This window comes from Gallinula chloropus (assembly GCF_964237585.1).
Source record: "Gallinula chloropus genome assembly, chromosome: 1".
NCBI classification, from domain to species: domain Eukaryota; kingdom Metazoa; phylum Chordata; class Aves; order Gruiformes; family Rallidae; genus Gallinula; species Gallinula chloropus.
The window spans coordinates 207,468,173-207,490,834 of NC_140085.1; the positions used below are offsets into that span (position 1 = coordinate 207,468,173).

The window sequence follows — 22,662 nt, forward strand, 5'->3', positions numbered from 1 at the left end:
ACGCGTTTGTGAAGACACGCACTGGAATCCAGGCTTCTTCCATGCTAGCTTTTAAAAACTGCTTGTATTGGAATGGCAGAGTTATATGAAGGATGTTGTGTGTGGAGAACAGCTGTGCCTGTGTTAATATAAGGGCATTAAGGAAAGATTTCAAACTGAAGAGATGTCTCGTTAGACTGACTGCTGTGGACCAATAACAGAGGCAGACTTTAGAATATGAGAAATTAGCTTGAATCTGAATCAACTGAGAATGTAAAAATACCATTTCAAAAAGCAATATAGTTACTTGTTATGATAATTTAGTTTAAATGATAAATAGCTTTAAAATACTTACCATGGCAGGGGTATAAATACCTCACAATATCTAGTCCTGCGTGGTGCAATTCAGTATTGTTTATAGGTGAACCCTAGTTTTTAGGACTAATTATAGTTTGTCTTTAATTTCAGAGACAGCGATAAAAAACTAAGATTAAATTGGTTCTCTTTTGACTTGTAAATCTTATTAGTGTTTATATTTTGCATTTTTAGAATGTATATAAAACCACTGAGATACTTTGCATGTTAAATGTTTCACAGAAAAGAGATGCAAAATGCACACCTGGCTCCAGAAACCGATGAGGATGATCTTTATTCTGGCTATAATGATTATAATCCCCTGTTTGACACTGAGGTAAAAATATTTCCTGTTTCCAACCTTTACCATACATAGGATTTTAACTTTTAAGTACAAGATAAGGACTTGTGGATACAGTAAAGCACAAGTGTACTGCTGCTTTGTAGTGATTTTTATTACTTAGTAACAAATACATAAAGTTTCAGCAGCATCTTTTTTAATAGTTATTTTTTTATAGTTTTCAATTCCGAGAAAATACTTGTGCACATCTCCTAGCAGATCTAATATGGCTAGATCTTTAATGGTTAGAATTTATGAAGGATGAAATCCTAGTTATTTGAAGGCCATACTCACGTGCGGGCACATTCAGTTTGGTGTTCGGCCATAGACAGTGTGCAGCAGGAAGTTTCCTGACAAAAGAGGCTGACAGTCGGTATGTCATTGGTCACTTACTGTGCTGCAGCTGAGAGAGGTTACAGTGGAGTGAAGTTCTTTCAGGACCACTGTCTGGTAACTGCTGGTGTAGTGGGAATTGGAGCAACAGGGGAGTCCTTTGTTCCAAACCCACTAGCGTGCTCCAAGCACAGCGTGTTGCAAGACAGTGAAATCACAGTGCCAAATGCATGGGAATTGCAGCATGAGCTCAGGGATATGAGCTGTCTTAATGTGGTGGTGTGACAGGCATTCATGTTGAAAGTTAGAAATAGTGCTACAAGTAAGCTTTTGGACAGAAATAAAATTTCATGTTATATTTTATCACTACAGCTTTCTTTCCTCAGTAGGGCTTTATTGTTCAGAGAATAATGAATTTTTACATTTCCTAATCTAAAATACTGAAAAAGATAGGCCAAACAATACAATCATTACTTACTGTTGGTGAAAGTTGTTGTTCAGTTATCTTCAGGTCAAGTATTTTTGGAAGAAGATTTGGTTTTTAACAGCCTGCTTTCAGTAGTCAGAAAGTTTTGGGATTGTGTTTCTGGTGGATTTTAGAGGGTTGATATCTTTTCTAGGACTTGGAAAATGATGTAGCTCTTCAACAAGCAGCAAGAACAAGTCATGGTAGAAGACCCCCTGTAAGTACCTTTTAAAATACATTGTAACAGTGTAGACCTCCTCTAGAGCCCTACCTTTAATTCTGGCACTGATATGATCTTGGGAATCTCTTGTCTTTTTTTTTTTTTTCTTTATATGAAAAATAAGTAAAAAATTATCAGCACAAATTCTATTAAGTTCTGGACTTAAGGTTGAGCGAACAAGGAACTTTAGATTGTATTCTTGTTTAACATTGTTTTATCTCATTTTGTCAAAGAGCAAAATTATGAAATTATGTATTCTGAAAGAACTTTGATATTATACACATAGAATTACTTGCTCTGACATAATTATGAGGTTGAGATACATGCTAGACAAAGGGGTTTGGAAAACTCTGATATTCTGATAGTTTTTTCTCCATATTCATGTAGTTTACATTAATTTTCTTACTGTAATTTAGCTGTGACTTAATCTCATATCTGTTTTCAGAACTAATACTGGCACCTGCACTTTAGAAGTACATACTGTAGTCTAAAGAAGAGCTGGAACTGTCTGATAAATGTTCCTTCTCTGCCAGAATAATCTGATTCTACAATGAGAATCCTTTCTATAACAATTGTAGGATTATTTCTATGAATTCACTATAGAAACTATATAGAAAGGCTGACAATTAAGATATATGGCTGTTAATTAGTGGGTTATTTTTTGTTGTTTTGGGGTTTTTTTTGACCCAGGTGACAGCCAAAATTCCCGGTACATCAGCTTCAAGACCTTTAGCTACTGGATCTGGGGTACGTTTTTGTCCTGTTATATTCTTAACAAAAATTAGGTATTTACGGAAAATAAATTTACTATTTAATCCCTTGCAAAAAGTGAGCTGTTTTTAATCTAAGTATTTCCTTCCAGTGAGCTACATGTATTCATTAATTTTATTAATTTTATTAATTTTAATTAATTCACAACTCCACACTTAATTGAGGCAGGGATACCAATTTCTTTTTCTTTTTTTTTTTTTTTTTTTCTTTCCCCTTTTTCCCTCACATCACACTGCAAATGAACTTCAGTACTGCCTAAAGCAACAGATTCCAGGGCTGAGTGAGCTGGGACTGTTCAGCCTTGAGAAAAGAAGAGTAAGGGGGGACCTAATTAATGTTTATAAATATCTTAAGTATGGGGTGCAAGGGGGAAATGGGCAGCCCCTTTTCAGTGGTCTGTGGAGACAGGACAAGGGGCAGTGGCTGCAAGTTGGAGCACAGGAAGTTCCACACCAACATGCGGAAGAACTTTTCCCCAGTGAGGGTGACAGAGCCCTGGGACAGGCTGCCCAGGGAGGTGGTGGGAGTCTCCATCTCTGGAGATATTCCAGCCCCGTCTGGACGCCGACCTGTGCAATATGAGCTGGGGAGCTGCTTTGGCAGGGGGGTTGGACCCGATGATCTCTTGAAGTCCCTTCCAACCTCTGTGATTCTATGGTTAACCTGATGTTCTTGCAGGTTAATGGGTTGTTACTTGTGCTTGGGAAAATTTTCCGAAAGTCATGATGAAATGAAATTAAGACTTTGATAATACAGGCTTTCAAATTGCCTCTAGTTTAATAAGAAAAAGTTACATTCTTTGGTATACTTAACCCATTGTAACTCTTCAAGAACTAGCACTGCAACCTGTTTTTCCATGGAAACAGATGTTATACACTAGCGATATATCTACTGTCCCCTTATCCCAATAGATTTTCAAGCTGTTAGCCTGTCTCAGTCAAATTTGAAAAGACAGTACTCTTAGATACAAAGTTCCACTAAATTTTATGACAAAGAAGGAAGTTCACATTGCTTCAGATCTTGTATACAAGTTAGCTGGGTGACAACTTCAGGTACACCTAAATTCTATTACAAATCATTGGAATACAACCTTTACTCTGAAACTTTTATTACCTGCTCTGGATGTTTTATTCCTTTTGAGAATGCTTTTTTCTTAGCTGTTGCATTTACAGATGTTTAGTGTAGCACCATGCTGTGATGGGAAAAGCTGTCTTGTTAAAGGAGTTCCCGAAAGGGCACTTCCCAAATAGAATAGACTGAAGTGTTTATCAGCATTAGTAGAGCTAGAGACCTGCAAAGCACTGTCCAGCCCACAGTGCTGCTTGTTCCACTCTGTGGATTTGCTCCTCCTACACTACAGGCCTTGTTAATGTACATTCAGCCTGAGCAGAAAGAAAGGAATGCAGTCGCAACATGTGATGGGTAGTGGGTTAAATAGTAAGCCATAGTGGGAATTAGAGGGATACTTTTTCATGGCCCAAAACCCTTTATTTTTGTCTGGTTTTTATATTTGTAGCAAACTTTAGCACTTACTACTAAATATTTCACATTTATTTCCTTACATTTTTAGCATGTCAGCTAATGGAAAATATAGCCAATGGCAGTTTCAAAGTATGTCTCTATTTACTGTACAATAAGTCTTACATGAAAGTATGACTTAAAATCTGTCCCTATATTAATCCCTTATCAGACATACTCAGAATCTTACTGAAGTATTTTGTGTAAATTACTTTTTCAATTTAAAGGTGGTGGAGTCTCCTTCTCTGGAGATATTCAAGACCCGTCTGGACGCCTGTCTGAGTGATATGTCGTAGGGAGCTGCTTTGGCAGAGGGGTTGGACCCCATGATCTCTCGAGGTCCCTTCCAACCCCTACAATTCTATTATTCTATGATTTCAGTAATTTAATACAGGAAAGTACTGCTGCCTCAGATAAATCTCTATGTAATTAAAAAAAAAGAAATCTGACAAATATCCAAATATGTAAAAAAAAGTATTGTGACATTTTACTGAGGTGTTCAAAATCTTTAAGTCTGCCAGGCGCTGACATTATATTCCATATGAATAACAGAAATGGGAATTCTGCTGTTAATTTCTGTGAGAGCTAGGTCAGTTCTTTATACTTAGTGCTGAGAAGACTATACACAGCCTTTGCAGGCTTAGAGTGCTTTGTGAAGGCTTGTTTCAAACAATTTTCGTATTTTTGTAGTCAAAGGCAACTTTCACTTCATCTATGGGAAGACCAGCGACAGGAGCTGTGCAGGTAAAAGTTTCAATCCTTACATTGTATACCGATTTGGAACAATTCAGTTTTATGATAAGTATTTGAATTTGATACAAGTATTTAAAAGTTCAGTGAAATTATACAAATTATTACACCGATTTAATTTGTCCTTTTTGAAAATACTACTGTCAGAAAGCATGAGGGTTGTGGTAAGTGTTTTATTTAAGCACAGGTTTGGAAGCAGTGACAGTGTAGTGCACTTACTGACATGCAATGAATAAAGAAGTAGGAGATGCAGATTATGATTTTCATGGTTTTCTTATGTACTTAGTACTCTGATCTGCTGCAAATTGCCTCCACCCTTAATTGTATTGACTTAATGCTAATTATATCAATAGACACTGTAGTTCTTTTATGTAAGCTTGGGTGAGAAACAGGAATTAGCAGGGAGCATCGAGAATAGGGCTGTTCTTTCAGGACCCTAGAAGGACCCAGTCCTGTAATACCTGAGTGAGGCAAGTAAGATCCACCTAGAAATGGTTGTCATGTCCAACCAAACGTCAGGTAACATCATGGTGATGAGGCAGGTCCAAGGGCAAGTCAAAAAGTCAGTGCGTAGGCTGGGGTTAGGACCAAGGATCGCTGGCCATGTCTGTACGGACAAGGCAATGCTAAGGTCAACCCAGGAGGTTAGTCCACATATTGAAATGTGGATCAAGGGTGTCTTTGGCCAGGCATAGCTGTGCCTGATGTGGAAACTAGTAGTCTTCTGACAAAGATCAGGCAGGGGCTGCAGGACTAGGATTGATCTTAAATAAAGCTCCTGGACCCATGGGGGTAGGGTGCATGGCTGGAGGCCCTGAGAGAGTCCAGTCAGGGCTGTTAAGGTTTGTTAGTGCCCAGTGTGTCCTGACAGGAAAGTTTAACAGGCTGGCTGGGGTGGGAATCACATTCTTGTGTTGGGAGGCATTGTCTGGTAAGAAGATAGAAATACAGAAAAATGGTAGTTTGTGCCTCTCTTGGTTAAGATAAAGTAAAACATTCTGATCCATAATTTCATAGGGTTGTTGTCAATAAAAATTTAAAAAGCAACGGAGTTCTGAAACAGTCACAGTAAACTAGAGTACATTACAGATCTCAAGAACACTTCTTAAGATTTTTCTTTAAGATTTTTGTTTAAAATTGAGTATTTTGAATACAGGTACAATTTACACAAAGTAATAAGTGTACTTTTGCATTAGTTACAGTTCCTGATAGTGTTTGCTCCTCTATTTTTTAGACTTTTAGCATAGAATCATAGAACACCAGGTTGGAAGGGATGTCAAAGATGATTTAATCCAACCCCTCTTTGCAAAAGCATAGTCTAAACAAGATGGCCCAGTGCCCTGTCCAACCAAATCTTAAAAATGTCCAATGTTGGGGCATCCACTGCTTACCTGGGAAGACTATTCCAATGTCTGATTGTTCTTAGTGTGAAAAATGTTCTTCCTGTATCCAGCTGGAACCTCCCTGGGAGTAACTTGCACCCATGACCCCATATCTTTTCCATGTGACTCCTTGTAAAAACAGAGTCTCCATCATCTTTCTGGCCACCATTTAAATACTGGAACATGGTGATAAGGTCTCCCCTACATCTTATTTCTCAAGGCTCAACCCCATAGTGTTTGATGTATAATGTTTCAGAAATAAAGACGTTAAATCTTCAGTTTACTTGGGTGGTAATGACTGATTTTGGTATTGAAATGTTTTGGAAGTGTAACCAATGTCCATGCTGCCCACAATCTACTTTTTTGGGAGATTATTTCAATACATCTTCCTTTTTATTTAAGGATGGAGCTGCTCGGCCAATGACAGCAGTGCAAGCAGCAGGTTACACTAAAGGAGCTATGAGAGGTAAAGTTTGTAGAAATCACCCGCTGCTAGAGGGAGATGTAATTTTACAATTTTTAGTACTTTGTTAACTTTGCAGGTTCTTCATTTGATCCGCTTGGCCAAGCAAGAGGTCCTGCTCCGCCTCTGGAAATGAAGAATTCAGACAGGTTTGTTCAATTTACCATTAAATTATTTCAAAGCATTAACAGCAACGAAAAAACAATGATGAGTAGAGTTTAAAAGCATACAGGTAGGTATGAAACCTTGAGGGGCCAAACTCTTAATTTTGTGGAATAATGCCACAGATATTTATGTATGTGGTTATCTGACTCTCCAGAGCAGTTGCACCCACTTTCAGGAATGTCTTGACTCAGTGTTTTCCATTCTGACTGTAGTTCAGTGACCTGGACAGAGTTTTTGCCACACAAATGCTGTGATACTTATATAGAATTGTGGAGGATTATGGAAGAGTGTGACAAGCCATGTGACACTATGATTCATGCAGTTCTCTGGGAAGAACTTGGGAGAATTTTGCCTGCAATTTTTCCCTGTTCACTCTGACCTTAGCATGTGAGCTAAAACAGACTGTGAAGGTTTTGCAGGCTGGTGTGAATGTTGTGGTGTTCACTGAGAACAAACCATTGAGCTTTTCAATACAAAAGTTGTATTCCTTAAATACAGGTGTATAGAAACAGGGAATCCTAAGGAAATGTTTTGTTATTTAACAATGAAATATTTGGTTATTAAACTGAGGAAAAAATCTAGATGAATAGTAGCTGTTTAAAGCGTAGCTTGCAAATGCAGTTTATAAAGTTATCTACACAAATAAAGGTTCAATTGATTGTTCTTAATATTCATTTCACTAGGTGTTTGATTTAAAGTTTTTCCAGCCCATCAGTTTGTTCTGTCATTACTTCTCCTGAATAAATTTGGCCCATGAAATTTTTGTGTCTGTCTTGCTCTTACAAGAGGATTTGTGTTTTGTTAGGTCTCTGTTCTCAGATTAGTGGTGATGTCTATGGAGGATTTTCTCTGGGCATCATTTCACATTATATTTTCTTTGATTGGAAATCCAGTTAGTTGGGACGGTACAGATCACTGTATAAAAGTTTAGTGATTGTAGTTATGCTACTAGGGTTAATCCTTTAACTGTGATTGCAATTTAGTTCGGAAGAGAAGATTAGGCAGTTGGAAAAAAAAGTGAATGAACTGGTTGAAGAAAGCTGCATTGCTAACAGCTGTGGAGATCTGAAATTGGTAAGTTTTCTGGATTTTGCTTCACTTTTGGTATTATGTGAAGAACAACTTGTGTAAATGAAAGTGTGAAACTGACTTGGGCTTATACATTTCAAATCCTAAATCATCTTAATTCTAACTTTGCTATGACTCTTCTAATCCAGTGATAACTTGTATTGGGGGAGGAGGGAGTTAGGAACTGTGTTTCATGTGTATATGTTTAAGATTATGGCCTTACAAATACTCCCTTCCCCATATTGCCATAGGCCTCTTCAAATGGGTCTGATCAGTTAGTCATACTGGCACAGACTTGCCCAAACTATAGACTCTGTAGGAGTGGGTGATCCCTCCCCCAATGCCAGGCTTGTAATTTGCATCTTTGCAGCATTTAATCCTCAGATGTGTAAGGATCTTGTCTGAGTGATGTTCTTTTTCCTTGCTGTAGCGTTCTGGGTAATGTAATTTGCATCCAGGACTGGTACTCAGCACCAGGGTGAATCTCACTTAAGCCACCTTCACAGTACCCTTCTGTCTCATGGGTTGTTTGGTGCTATGGCATACGGTAGGCACTCTGTTGCTTTTGTTGCATCATAAGGGGTCAGCAACAAGGTTAACTATTTCATCATCATAGTATTTTTTAATTGGAAAAGACTTTAAGATCATCCCCTCCAGCCATTATCCTAGCACTGCAAAGTCCAACCACTAAACTGTGTCCCTAAGCACCAGCCGCTACGTGTGTTTTCAGTCTTCTTTTGGTCCTTCAGCCAAGGAAACCTTCCAAGCTAAGCAAGCCCTAAAGTGTAAACACCAATATCCTTCATAGGACAGTGATAATAAAGCACATTAGCCTTGGGTTTCAGTGTGTCAAAATAGCCTCTTAACTCTTCCCTCTTAGGACCAGACTTGTGTTTTATTCCATATACTATGGACTGGCCAGCTCCAGCTCCTGAACTACTGGAGGTGGAGCAGGCTCAACTGTTAAAATTTAAGACATATATTGGGTTCTTAAGGATGTGGACTTCCTTTGTGCTCATCCATTGCTTTCTCAGATCGATGACATCTGGTCCATACGGGGAAAAATCAACTGGGGCTATGTTTCATGCTCAGTCATCTGAGCTTTAGGGTTTTTCCAGCCTTTTCTAGTGATTCTTGGATTATCTGTTGAGCTAATTTTCAGTTAGCTTGACTTCCTGAACAGTCCACAGTGTAGGGAGTTTAATTCCTTGGGGAGTTAACCGGAAAGCTTCTAACAGTGAAACAGGGAATCCTAAAGTGGTACTTCAGTCCAGTGTTCAGACTGGGTCTGCCTTCAAGCCAACAAAGATCCTCTTGTAGTTTTATTGCTAAAGTGCAATACTTGTTTTCGTGGCTGCCGATGGCTTCTGATCAGAGAGTATGATAGAAGTCTGTCCATTTATTATATTCATTTAGGACAACTATTCTTACAGATCTGTCCTAATTTATTTCTGACATAACGTTTGAATTTCACCATCACTGGAATTTGAACTGACCTGTTTTGTTCGTTTTTCTTTAGCCTCTTGTACCCATGGCTAGGAATGTTCCTTATTTCTTGATGTCAAAGGGTTGTTTCTTGTGTAGATTATACCAGACCATTCTGAGGGTCCTATATGATATTTGTGTTTCTGACAAGTCCAGCAGAATATCCATTTTCCTGCAGAAGTCATTGAAGTTGCTAACTCATTATCTATAGAACAGCCAAGTTGGATTTACCTTCTATCATAAGGACTAAGAATTAAGCTGTATCTTGAAGTACTTCCTTCACCTCTAGCTTCAAAACAGCTACCTTGAGTACTAACCATGCTTTTTTGTAACCCTTCTGCCCTTGCAGAGGCATACAGGACTGCTCATGGCACTTGTAGACCTGTAGCATTACTTTCTTGTAGATCATGTCTTGACACCAATCTGCAGAAGATTATCACTCTATAAAATAGTCATTTTGGAGTTACTGAAGTTGTGAGTGTACACGTGAAGTGCCACTTGTGAACAGATAGAAAAGGGAAGCCATTTACCAGTCTCAGGATTAGTGGAGGTGCATGTGTAGCAGACATTTGGGTAACATGCCTGTTTACTTCCTGCCTTGAACATTTATGTGCACTTTCTATGATTAATACAAGTAGGGTGATCTAGGGTCTTAATGGTTTATGGTGCTTATATATATATATGTGCATGACCTCTAAAATTACGCAGCTAAGCAGACTTATGTTTAACTATATTTCTGCTTATTGCTAATTAACACCTTTCTGTGGGTTATTAATACTTTTTGGGTGTTGGATAGTCTGTGCATCTAAAGAAAATGGACATGAGCATATTCTTTTCGTACCATTTTTGAGTGTATTTTTGCCATCTTGAGTTAGTAAGGCGTTGCTAAAGCCTTGTATTTTATTTAAGGCTCTGGAAAAGGCAAAAGAAGCTGGAAGAAAGGAAAGAGTATTGGTGAGACAACGTGAACAAATTGGTACTCCAGAAAATGTCAACTTAGACCTGACTTACTTGGTAAGTGCTTAGAAATCTTCAGTGAGTGAAAGGTGTTGGTAGCACACCTCCTAATGAGACATTTCAGTGTTTGCAGTGTGTCTGTGTGTGTCTGTGTGTGTCTGTGTGTGTGTAATGCTCCTAGCAATGTACCAGATAAGAGATGGCCTGCAGTTAGGGGTGGGAGAAGTTTATGAACATAAAGTGAATGACTTCTTGAAGTTAAAAACTTAACATTGGATTGCAAAGATCCATTTATTTAATTTAGTCCGTTCTCTTGTGATCTCAAGTACCAGAGAAACCACATAGTCAATCTTAAGTGAAGGACACCCAAAGCATCTATTCCATCTACCTACTCACATACGAAACATGCATATCCAAATAGAAAAGATGTAAACCCTGTACTTCAAAAATAAATAGTCCAGAAAATGTAACGTGCCAAGAGAAGAAATAAGGTCAGACACTGCCTTTAATTTGACCCATAAAATTATAGAGAATGTATTACATTAAATAAGATACATTAACATTCTTAAATCTTAAAGCAGGTGTCTAGATTTCTGTGTCTGATATATTCTGGTTTTCAAATTAATAGTAGACTTTTCCTTTTTTTTAATTTATTTTTAAGTATACAACATAAATAAAGGAGATTTTAAAGTTGTACTTCAGGTAGTGCTGTAGAGAAAATTGTTAACAGTGAATACATTGAGTTAGGCAGACCTAGGAATATATTTTAGAGCAAAGGTCAGAGTAAAACTTGGGAGAAAATGTGGAGATATTTTACCAGATGCCAACAGAACTTGTGTTTTGAAACAGCAGTTTGGAAAAATTCTCTCTTTGTAAACAGAGTGACCACAGGTAGCAGAACAATTTCCCACATGTGGGGAGTCATAAATTACACGCAGTTTCTAAGACTATCTTGCATGAATGTTTTTTTTTAATACCTGTGTATTATAACATTGTGTTTACTTAGGTAAAAAGCCTGCTTAGCATGTCTTTTAATGGTAGTTATTTAAGTAGAAAAAAATAATTACCTAGAATAAGTTGATTTGAAACATTTTTTTCCCTGTGTCAACATAAAAGTTAGATACATTGAAAGATGGGAAGCTTAAAACTGGTGAAAGCAATACCTTCAAGGTAAATGAATTAGACTTGAATTCATAACAGATAATTTCAATTACTGTTGAGAGAACAACTTTTCTTATAATTCCATTTTTCTGTAGGTTCTTTTCAATCTGGCCAATCAGTATGCTGCTAATGAGCTGTATGCTGAAGCACTGAATACTTACCAAGTTATAGTGAAGAATAAGATGTTCAACAATAGAGGTAGGGCATGTTCCAAATTAGATTAAGGTAAGCAGGCATTAAAAATAAGGTCTGCACGTTAACATGGAGATCTCAGCACTTATGTCTGCCAGTCAGACTGGGTGACGGATACTCATAATAAATTAACGTGGTTTACATCTTGAACTCTCAAAGGCTTTTCTGGCTAAACTAAGCATAAAGCCAAATATATCATTTTCTCATGCAGCACACTGTTTTCTGCTCTATTACTCTTTTTTTTTTTTCTCTTTTAACTCAGCTTTCCCCTTCTGAAAGCTTCTTTTAGTATTTTCACAGAATAACAAGGTTAGAAAAGACCTTTGAAGGTCATCAAGTCCAACCATTCCCATCCTAAGCTAAACCATATCCTGAAGTACCTCATCTACCCTTTTTTTGAACACATCCAGGGAAGGTGACTCAACCCCCTCCCTGGGCAGCCTGTTCCAGGCCCTGACAACTCTTTCAGTAATTTTTTTTTTTTCTAATATCCAATCTAAACCTGCCCTGGCACAGCTTCATGGCATTTCCCCTTGTTCTATCTCCTGTCACCTGGCTGAAGAGACCATCGCCCACCTCTCTACAACCTCCCTTCAGGTAGTTGTAGGTGGTGAGAAGGTCTCCCCTCAGCCTCCTCTTCTCCAAGCTAAACAGCCCCAGCTGTTCTGCACATCTTTGAGATGTCTGCAGTGCACTTTTCTCAGAGATGCTTATTTGCAGTTGGCTTACTGGAGAGCACTATAAATAATTTCTACCTCATCCATCAATTCACAGTCAAAATTAGAGTATGTTTTACACTGATAGTTCTTTTCTAGGTTTCATTACTACTTCATCTCCTTCTGAATGAAAATTCATAAAAGGGTGTTCTGTGCAGTGCTTCTTTAAAAGAATACTGGTACCCTACAAGGAAGACAAATTTATTAAGAAGTTGTTCTGCTCTGTCAGTTTGAAACAATTTAGAAATGCTGTAACTATGCTTTAAAAGACTGTAACTCATTACCTTATTTTGATAGGTATACTGAAGGTGAATATGGGAAATATATATTTAAAACAAGGGAATTATCCCAAAGCTATCAAATTCTATCGTATGGCTCTTGATCAGATTCCTAGTGTCCACAAAGAGATGAGGTGAGTTTCTGCTAGTTCTGAAGTAGAAGTTTTGGGTACAGTGTGATTTGACTGTTCGTAATATAAACTAATGCTGATTTCTTTCCTTAGGATTAAAATAATGCAAAATATTGGAGTTGCATTTGTTAAAACTGGCAAATATATTGATGCCATTTCTTCATATGAAGATATAATGAGCCTGTCTCCGAACCTGAAGGCAGGCTTCAACTTGATCCTCTGTTATTTTGCTATTGGAAGTGGTGAGCAAATGAAAAAAGCCTTCCAAAAACTGATTGCTGTTCCCTTGGACGTGGATTGTGATGACAAATACATTTCACCAAATGTAAGTTGGAACAAAATAAACTTGTCTTTATATGGTAAACTAGGAGAAAGGGGGAGAGACAATGAATGCCAGGTTTTTACTGAATATATAAATGGATGTGTATTTATGTATATAAAATACCTTTCTTTTTACCTGCATGAACTTAGTGTAGCAGTACTGCTCAGAAGTATAATTAATGTGGGCTTTTTCCTCAAAAGATAGGATATACATAAAATACATGTCAAACTATCATCTTTATAATGATTCTTTTTGTGTAATTCATGGGGACTGACTTACATAGCTCATTTACTGCTTTGCCTCCTTTATATAAAATTTTAGTAAAGTACAAGTTAACACAAGGTATCTCAAGTGAATGCTACTAAAACTTATAATACTGTTATTTTACAGAAGAAAATTTTAGTAAAGTTTACACATGCTTAGTTTGTCAGACTTTTTTCAAGACTTGGCTTCCTTTGTTAAAGATGTTCAAGACAGGAAAAAGTAATTTATAGACTTAGGGTCCCTCAGTGCAAGCCCTTTATGTTCTCTTAGCAATCTTTTTTTTTTTTCAGTGATACAAAGCTTCCATTTTCAGTCCTAAAGATGAAAGATATAATTAGTCTTCACCTTCTCAAGAGTGGCTATTGCTTCCTTTTGTCCTAGCATAAGCAAGTAAAAATATATATATGAAGCATATATATTTTATACTGATTAATATGTGTATATTTTCATACATATATTCTATAAATAATTTATCATATTACAAATTATATTATTATTATTATCATTATTATTATTAAATTATGATTTAATGTAATGCACAATTTTAAAAATTGTTATTAAACACTTGAATTAATTGAAGACTACGTAACATTATTCATAGGAAGAAAAGCTTTAGACTGTAGGAGTTCTTTTTAAGTTTAGGCAAATTATAGTTTTAACAGACATTCCAAGTCCTGTATTTTGTTATGAAGAGGTCAGAGAATCCCAGAACAGTTGGGGTTGGAAGTGACCTCTGGAGATCATCTAGTCCAACTCCCTTGGAAAAGCAGGATCACCTTGAGCAGGTTGTACAGGATTGAGTCTAGAGGGTTTTGAATGTTTCCAGAGAAGGAGACTCCACAGCCTCTCTGGGCAGCCTGTTCCCAGAACAGTTTCCTCCTGGTGTTTATTTTGTATAAAGCTATGATCTACAACCAGTAAATGAGAAAGGGGTGGCTACCCATCGTATCTGCATTAGTTCTTATACAACTAACAGACATGTGATAGAAACCACAAGATGATCATATGAGTTACTATAATGAGAAGGTAGCACAAGTCCCCATCTGCTGAATACCACTGCAGTTCTGCAGATTCTTAAGCATGCTCTTGTTTTCAGGTCAGTCATTTTCAGCCTTCCCAGTCTGATACGTGACATGAATGCCCTAATGTGAGCTATGACTACATACGTGAGCAGAACACCAGACTTAAAGTAGCTGTAATGCCAAATTTCAGATTTTGTGGTTAGAATACTGCTTTAAACTGAAAATAAGTAAATAACTGCCATTACAGACTGTGCCATTTACATCAACTTATCTTTACAGTGATATTGTCTATAAAATAATTAAAATGCATGTGTACTGGCATAATTCTCAGTTGTTTGTCCCCCTCCAGGATGATCCACACACAAATCTACTGATTGAAACCATTAAAAATGACAGCTTAAGACAAATAGAACGTGAGAGGTAAGGGCGGAGTCTGTTCTTTCTTGACACTGGTGACATGGATTTTTATCTTTTGAAAGGATTATAAGTCTACTCATATGTCCACGGCTCTTACAAAGGTGCCCTCGTAATTATTAGAAAAGACCATGATTGGAATAAACAGTTGAATCACTCAGTGTAGCTCACTGCACTGGAGTAGCCCAAATGTTATAGGTGACACTGCTTAAAACTTGCAACATTGTTTTTTTTAAAATACAACTACAGTGTGTAGTGAAAGGAAACCAGAAAAAACTGAGAGCTTTATCAAGATACAGGACAGTGACAGTAGCAGGGGACTGGTTAGATTGGCTTCTAAGGTTGTCCTGTGTGCAGGCATAAGCTAGACCAAGATTTGGAGGGGGGTTGTATGTATTTTTGAAATGGTGATGTGTTTGTGTGTTGGTTTTTGTGTTACGGGTTTTTTTCTTAGGAAATCCAAGGCAGAGGAATACATCATGACAGCTGCTAAACTCATTGCACCAGTAATTGAGACATCTGTTGCTGCAGGCTATGACTGGTAAGAGTCAAACGGGGCTTTGTTTTGCCTCAAAATGTATGCCAATCTCTCATTCCAGTTATAAAAGCAGATTCACAAATATGAACAGCCTGGGAAATCAGTTTGTTGTGCATCTCAAACACAACATCCAGGCTATTTTCAGTTTGCCTTCATAATGCCCTGGAGAAGAACAAAATAAAGCATTGGAATCTATTCTCTGTTAAAATTAATTGCATCGTATCATTGAAACTCAGTTGCTTATTGTCCAATTTGAACTGTTCTGTGTTGGCACAAAACCAACTGCTTAAATTCCAATTGAATTTGAAAATTCAAGAACTGACAGTCTGGATAGACAAATTGCTATCCAGAAGGCCATGATTGCTGCTCTTTGAGTTTAAGATAGCATAATGAAGATGTAGTGTGCCTAGGAAGCTTTCATTATTCCATAGAGTCATTATATAAAATGCTGGGATCTAAGTATTCTTAGACAGGTTTCTCTGCATTTCATTTATAAACTATTTATGAATGCAAACATAATGCACTGGTCCTTAAATGTTTATTCAAGTGTGTACAGTGACAGACTGCTGGTAGTTTACCATTCTGATTTTTGTATCCACTTTTATTTTTCAATTCACAGCTTAACTATTGCTTTCTCTGCTATTTTCTACAGCAGGATACTCTTTAAAATAAAATAAAACAGGCAGGCTTCCTATAAGGGCAGTATAAAAAATCTTAATAGAACTTTTCAAGATGCAAGATGTATTTTTCAACTAGTTTTTAGTTTTCTTTTATAAGGACTCTTTTAGATATTTTTAGATTGTTTAATACCGTTACTGGGATACAACCTATATGCAAATGAATGCTGTGCATCTGCAGCCATGTTACTAACAGATCGACTCAGTGTTTGGGAAGTGAAGGAAGTTTGGTGGGAAAAGAGAACTTTACCTGGGTGTTTTGGCCAGTTAGGATTGTTTTCAAGTTTTGCAGGTCATATAATTTATTGATAAAATTGTTTATACTAACATGAAATAATTGCTCATATAGACATGTCGAGTCTGCTAGAGTCCACAAGGTGGTGTGTTTGACCCTTTAACAATCACTATATTTTCCCTATTTTTGCCATTCTGACTTACCAGAACTTAAACACTACGACTTGGGAAAGTTAGCCCACTGCTTTAGACTTGCTACCATGAGTCAGATTTGTTTGCTGTCTATCTTGTTATGTGTTCATGGGAACTGGAAAAGGTTGTCAGGTGTTTGGTTTCCGTACTGCTGTCCACAAAATACTTGTCATGAAGTAAAACACTTTCATGTTTTTTCTGGCTAATTAAACAACTTCTGGTGAGGTGTGTAGGATTGTTTTGTGTGTATCAGGAGAGATTTACTCTCTCTTCTTCTAGGCTGAGGTATTCAAGTGCAGTGAAGAACTTTAACCAGCACTTTGAGCTTATTTTTTGAAAAATTACGCTTTGTAATGAGTCCTCTGAATATTAAATGTGCCTTTGATTTTATTTACAGAAATAAAGTGGGGACAAACAATCCTTGGATTTCGTAACTTCTTGTTTGAAATGTAACATAATTTTGGGACTGTTCTGTCATATTCCATAAGGAACAGATGATAGATTTAATTTTATTTTATGGTTAAAAGATGCTAACAGTAAACAGCTGAACACTGGGTGTTTTACCTTTCTTTTATTACAGATGTCTTTACAGAAACTGCTATTTTTTTCAATATAATTTATCCTCCAACATCAAAAGCCACGTGTATGCTTTGTATAGAGACTGTCCATGTGCCAACCCACTGCTAGCACCCTGCATTTTGCTGGATTAATTTTTGTTGGCAAATTAGTCAACTATTACTGGAGAAGAAAAAGGCTCTCCACCACTTTAAGAAAGTGGAAGGGATTAAAGAAGCATCCCACGAAGTTGTTCATGTGGTGTGCTTAATTCCAAACAGCTTGAGAGACCGGTATATGCGTATAATAAATAAATGTCTTGCCTCAAATGATGAGGCAGCTTTAAAATCCACCACATCAAACCCTGGCCGTTGGTGTCTGTGAATGAGCATGTGAACTGTGTGCTGTGTTCTGTTCGGTCCTTGTTTTATATAAGACTTGAAGTGAAAAGTGACTGGGAGACAATCAGAAAGAGGGTTATTATTACGACTCTATTACTATTGCAGAGCTCAGGGACACAACCTGCAGTGTCTGACTTCATTCACCATCTGTTTTATGGGTTTGATAGTATATGCAATGGGAGAAAACAGTGGAAAAATCAGCTAACAGAATGTATCCAAGGAAAGTGGTTTGAAAAATTGCCTTAGTCATTATCTGACATCAAGTATCACTCTGTGATGGAAATTAACATGGTATTTAGGCACCTGAGTTTAAAAAAAAATAAAAAAGAGCACAGAAATAGTATTAAGATAGGTTATGGGGATGGAACAAAATGTTTTTTATCAAATATTTTTTATTAGCTACTCTTTCTTTACAGAGGCAAAGAACAGCTCATTTTGGAAAAGAAATTTGCTGCAGAAGTGTATAACTTAAAGTGGTATTTGCATAGATGCGTTTTGTTTATCTTTATGGCTTACTTTCTATTGCAGGTGTGTTGAAGTAGTAAAAGCTTCCCAGTATATAGAGTTAGCCAATGACCTAGAAATAAATAAAGCCACTAACTACTTGAGGCAGAAGGATTTTAGCCAGGTATAGTAACTTTTCACATTACTACTTTTTGATACTGTGTTGACAAAGATACCTTTGGCCATAGTGCATCTTTCACCAAGGGAAAGAATAATTTATACATACATAGTCATTGTATTGATGCTGCTCAGTAAAATAACTGTATAAAAACCTGAAAAGAGGTGAGTTTATCTAAATGGAAACATGAATGTTCAGCATTCTTACAGTGTTTTATTTTAAGACAAATAGTTTTTTTGCTCTTAATCAAATTTTTAAAGGTTGTTGGACAATGCTCAATACCAAGTTTTCACCCGAATCATTGCATGATGTTTCTTTTGACTGTGAAGAAAAGGCTTGGTTTGAAGTGTGGGTGGCTGGAAAACAGCTTCATCTGAACAAAAAGAAACTGAAATGTCTGATAAGATTTGCTCAGTTTCCTTCTAACATACACTGTTTGGTACATTCACTGATAGAAATGCTGAATAACTAAGAAGGAACATGGCAGCCCCCAGGCTTGCATGAGTACCAAGAACTGAGAGAGATCATATACAGTGAAGTTACAGCTGAAGCTGAATACTTCTGTCATCTTCCAAGATCCCTTATCTTCCTATAACTTGGAGGGATGCACACAGGGCACCATGCTTAACTTAGCCTACTTTTCTTTTTCATTGTTTAAGCTTGCTGTTTTCCTGAGCTGCTTTTGCTCCTCCAGACTGCCCTGTCCTCTTCTCCCCCTCTGTAGATACAGCAAGAAAGTTAGTTATCCTTTATTATACTGCATGTCTGACCGAGCTCTTCTGAGATCAAGAAGCAGTTTTAGAGTTTGGAAAATTTTGGGCATATCTAGTAGTATGCTTGATGATAGCTGTTGGAGAGTGAGAGTGGGTAAACAGTCATGTGGTCTCAAGAATTTATTGTTTTGATGGTAGTTTTTGACAATTTCCTGTTAGCATTCAGTATAGATAAACACCCCCCACCCCCCCTGCATTCTGAGAGGTAAAATGAGGTAGAGATTGTTGGTGATGTTTCTGTGGAGTATTCCAATGGAGGGAGAGGGAAGGGTGTTGGAGTAAATGGAGAAGATGCTCTTTTTATTTTGATTATGTGATAGAAGACCTTTAACCTGCACTGGGACTACTTAATAATAGAGTGAGACTGCAGAATGGGGATTGCAGAGAGTCTTTTATTTTCTCTCTAATAAAACTGCAGCTGCTGGTTATATTCATCCTGTCTGTCTGTTGTTCATATACTTACTAACTAACCACCTGCTCAGCACACCTTTGGCAGAAGAACAAGAATGGAAACTTTTCAAAATAGTTCCAAGGCTGAAAGTTTCATTGTGTTTAAAAAAAAAAACCCCCACAACTAAAATAGATTTCTGCTGTGACTATAATGGGCTTAACTATGTGCTCATCATAAGGAATATGTTATGTTAAAACAGCCCTAGGAAAAAGCCCCACAACGCAAACAAAAATCCCAAAACAAAACAAAAAGGATGGAAATTACCATACTATACCTAGATAGTATTTTATTAGTAAAAAGGTTTGTGTATTAGGTATTTTTAAATGTTTTCTTAATTTCTAAGAAAAAATTTTGAAAATTAATTTTAAAACAAAATTCTGCAGGTTTGCCATGCAGCTCCTTAACATCCCTGGCAGACCCTGCTTGGGTTAGGCAAGCTGCTTTGAAGTTTAACTTGTGCCAGCAGATAACGTGTGTCCATTGGAAAGAATAATTTGGACAATCTGTGATTTGATTGTGAATCTAAGTAATCACTATTGTTGAGATGAAAAAGTTAGAAGTTATTTAAAAATGTATAAATGAATGATACCATGAGAGCATTTCTACTTTGCAACAACCAAAGGGGTATTGCTATAGATTTTCATCTTAGGGCTCATAATTGTTGAAGAGGGTCAAGAGACCTGCAACATAATTTACCAGTGTGTAAAAAATTGCCCAGATGTCAGTCAAATGAACTTTTCATTATACACGAAATAGAGATTGCTGGTAAGGATTAGAGGGAAAGTAAGGGTGCCTGTTTAGCAGTAAAAGCAGATCAACTACAATGCAAAATGGCTTTGCAGAAAGTGACTTTCAACTGTATAGTTTCTTTAGGAATGAATAGTTCATTAGAAATGAAGTCCACTGTAAGAAATGCACAGCTTTTACTCAAAGAAGCAAGTCTTTGCTAAAAAGTAAGTACCTCAGGGTACAGTAGTGTTACATCTCTAAGTATTTGGGATCATTTCCTTGTTGGACAAAGTGGGAAATGTATTTGTAAGTTTAAAGTTATCACAGTTGTAATCTTAAATTTTGGAGACCACAAAATCTAGGACCTAACTTTTGAAATACTTTTCATGATTGAAATGAATGTATTTTTTCTATTATTAGGAGAGTATTATGCTCTTGAGGAGTCTGTAGTTCTTCTGTGGAATGCAGTTGACTAAACCAATGAACTGCATGTCATTTTACACGTCATTGGTACAGTCATCTTCTTTGTGCAAGGCAGTGGCAAAAGCAGTATGTAGGACAGTCAATTAAACGTGTTTCTTCTGTGTTTGTTTTGGCATTCCACAGACAGTATCTTGCATTCACTTTGATGGGTAAGCTGCAGCTTACTGGCTTCCTGTAAAGGAAGAAGGAAACTTGAATTGCTAATGTTGATGGCTAAATTGAGGTTGCCACATCTGTGTTATAGGAGACCACAGAAGGAGCTCACTGTTGTAGGAGCTCACCTTGATATTCTAACAGTTTGTGTAGTTAATATAAATATTTAGTGTAAAGAAGCCAGATTTAAAAATAATTTAGTCTGCAGCTACAACTGTTACCACACAGTTAATGGAAAAAAGAAAAGCTGGCTTTTGTTTCAAAGTTTATTTGATCATTTATTTTTTGCAAAAATGTTTTTTTTTTTGTCCATAAACAACTTTGGTTTGAAGTTTATGAAATGTAGTCTTTTATATAAAGATTAAAAAAAGTCTTCTGGCCTCAGTCTTCACGTTTGAGTATTTCCTAAGCTTGGACAGGTGCCATCGTCTTAGTACACAAAACAACTTGTAAGTTGAAATCCAATCCTACACTTTTTTATATAGTATGTACTTTATTTTTTTTAATAAGAGTTTTAATGTCAGTCTTTTTGAGTTCACTTAGCTGGAAGAACAGGGATGGGAATTTTAATTAGTTGACTAGATAAAAAAAAAAACCCAACTTGTGTTATGTGCATATGGAATTGTCAGATAGCTGCCTATCTGATCTACATTTTGAAGAATGAATAGCCAATCCTTTTGAAATGTGACAGAGATGAATGCTATGTATAATCTCAATGTACTACTATGTGTACATACTTACAAGCATGTGTTACAAGCTCGGGAAATGATCGGGTATGTGAATATAGGAGTTGATACTGGTTTTGTTACTGTGAAGTTTATCAGTGCTTTCTGAAAGAATTTTGGTATAAGTTTGCTTCAGTGGGAGCTAAGTTGTTTCCAAATTACTTCTAGGCACTGAAGACTTTAAAAACATTGGAAATAAAGGATGGCAGAGTAAAGAGCGCAGCTGCAACAAACCTTTCTGGCCTTTATTATTTGGTAAGTGTTTGTTTCAACAAGAACTCTATTTTATATAGTGACTTCTGTATCTCTAGCAAATTTTGTGTCTTAAGTAATCCATCTAAACAACAAGAAGCTGCGTGGTTAGAGGAATTATTCTGGATTGCCATTCTTGGCTATAGCTGAAGATTGGCACATGTCTTTTGCATCCTGTTGCTGGGAGGAAGAGTGGGATTGAGCCCCAGGCCATGGAGGAATGCCTGCAGTGCAATTTGTGCAGACCCTTAGCACCTGCATCTAAAACTCAGGTCCTGTAGGCCCTGGCTGAACTTCAGGAATATGTGAAGCATGCAGTGTGGGCAGGTGTGCTTGTGTATGAAGTTTGTAGGGTATGGGGATTTATTTTTGGTTTTTTTAAAGAAATACTAGTTAGTTGCAACTAAGAAAACTTTCAGACTGCATGTAGCAGAGTTGCAAAACACATCTCAAGTGTTAAGTTCTCTAAAACTTGAAAGGGATGATATGCTTTATGCAAATACTCAAGGAATATTTTACTCATTTATTATATATTATTTATCTTTGATATTTTGAAATTCCACTGTATTAGCTGTAAGAAGCCACAGCTGCAATTGTCTGACTGATGACTAATACAATGTTTATTTTGTTCATGTAGAAGAATGAATTGACACAAGCATCTCACTATGCAGATCTAGCTGTAAATTCTGATAGGTACAATCCAGCAGCTCTCACTAGCAAAGGAAATACTGTTTTTGCAAACGGAGACTATGAAAAAGCAGCTGAGTTTTATAAGGATGCTCTCAGGAATGATTCCTCATGCACTGAAGCGCTTTATAATCTTGGTAAGCCAAAGGTGCTTTTGTGATTTAGCTTCTGCCTAAAGGTAACACTAGTGTTTCTGAGAATCTGGCTTTCAAAGTTTTCTTGTATAGAGTTATTTACTAATTATTATTACTTCATTCAGTAATTTCTCTTCTAGCAAAGCATTAATTTGTACTTCCTATCTGTTCTGAAAAAAAAATACCAGTGTTAACATCAGCTAGAAATTACAGATCTTTAAGTCACTTTGAAGATAAAAGCGTCTATTATCTACTAAAAATATATCAGGGTTAGCATTATTAACATCAGAGTCATTCCCCTCTAA

General features: G+C 36.9%; 1 protein-coding gene across 1 annotated transcript in view; it reads left to right on the forward strand.

Moving 5' to 3' along the window:
• The first annotated feature begins 538 nt into the window (after positions 1 to 538).
• IFT88 (intraflagellar transport 88) overlaps positions 539 to 22,662 on the forward strand; it is a 45,391-nt gene continuing 23,267 nt past the window's right edge. Inside the window, exons 1-15 of the mRNA XM_084262672.1 lie at positions 539 to 670; positions 1,627 to 1,689; positions 2,383 to 2,439; positions 6,516 to 6,579; positions 6,656 to 6,725; positions 7,725 to 7,815; positions 10,204 to 10,308; positions 11,508 to 11,610; positions 12,618 to 12,732; positions 12,823 to 13,054; positions 14,687 to 14,757; positions 15,206 to 15,292; positions 17,877 to 17,976; positions 21,453 to 21,539; positions 22,174 to 22,360. Coding sequence (XP_084118798.1) covers positions 566 to 670; positions 1,627 to 1,689; positions 2,383 to 2,439; positions 6,516 to 6,579; positions 6,656 to 6,725; positions 7,725 to 7,815; positions 10,204 to 10,308; positions 11,508 to 11,610; positions 12,618 to 12,732; positions 12,823 to 13,054; positions 14,687 to 14,757; positions 15,206 to 15,292; positions 17,877 to 17,976; positions 21,453 to 21,539; positions 22,174 to 22,360 — 1,537 coding nt within the window. The 5' untranslated portion in view covers positions 539 to 565. The remainder of the gene's footprint in view (positions 671 to 1,626; positions 1,690 to 2,382; positions 2,440 to 6,515; positions 6,580 to 6,655; positions 6,726 to 7,724; positions 7,816 to 10,203; positions 10,309 to 11,507; positions 11,611 to 12,617; positions 12,733 to 12,822; positions 13,055 to 14,686; positions 14,758 to 15,205; positions 15,293 to 17,876; positions 17,977 to 21,452; positions 21,540 to 22,173; positions 22,361 to 22,662) is intronic.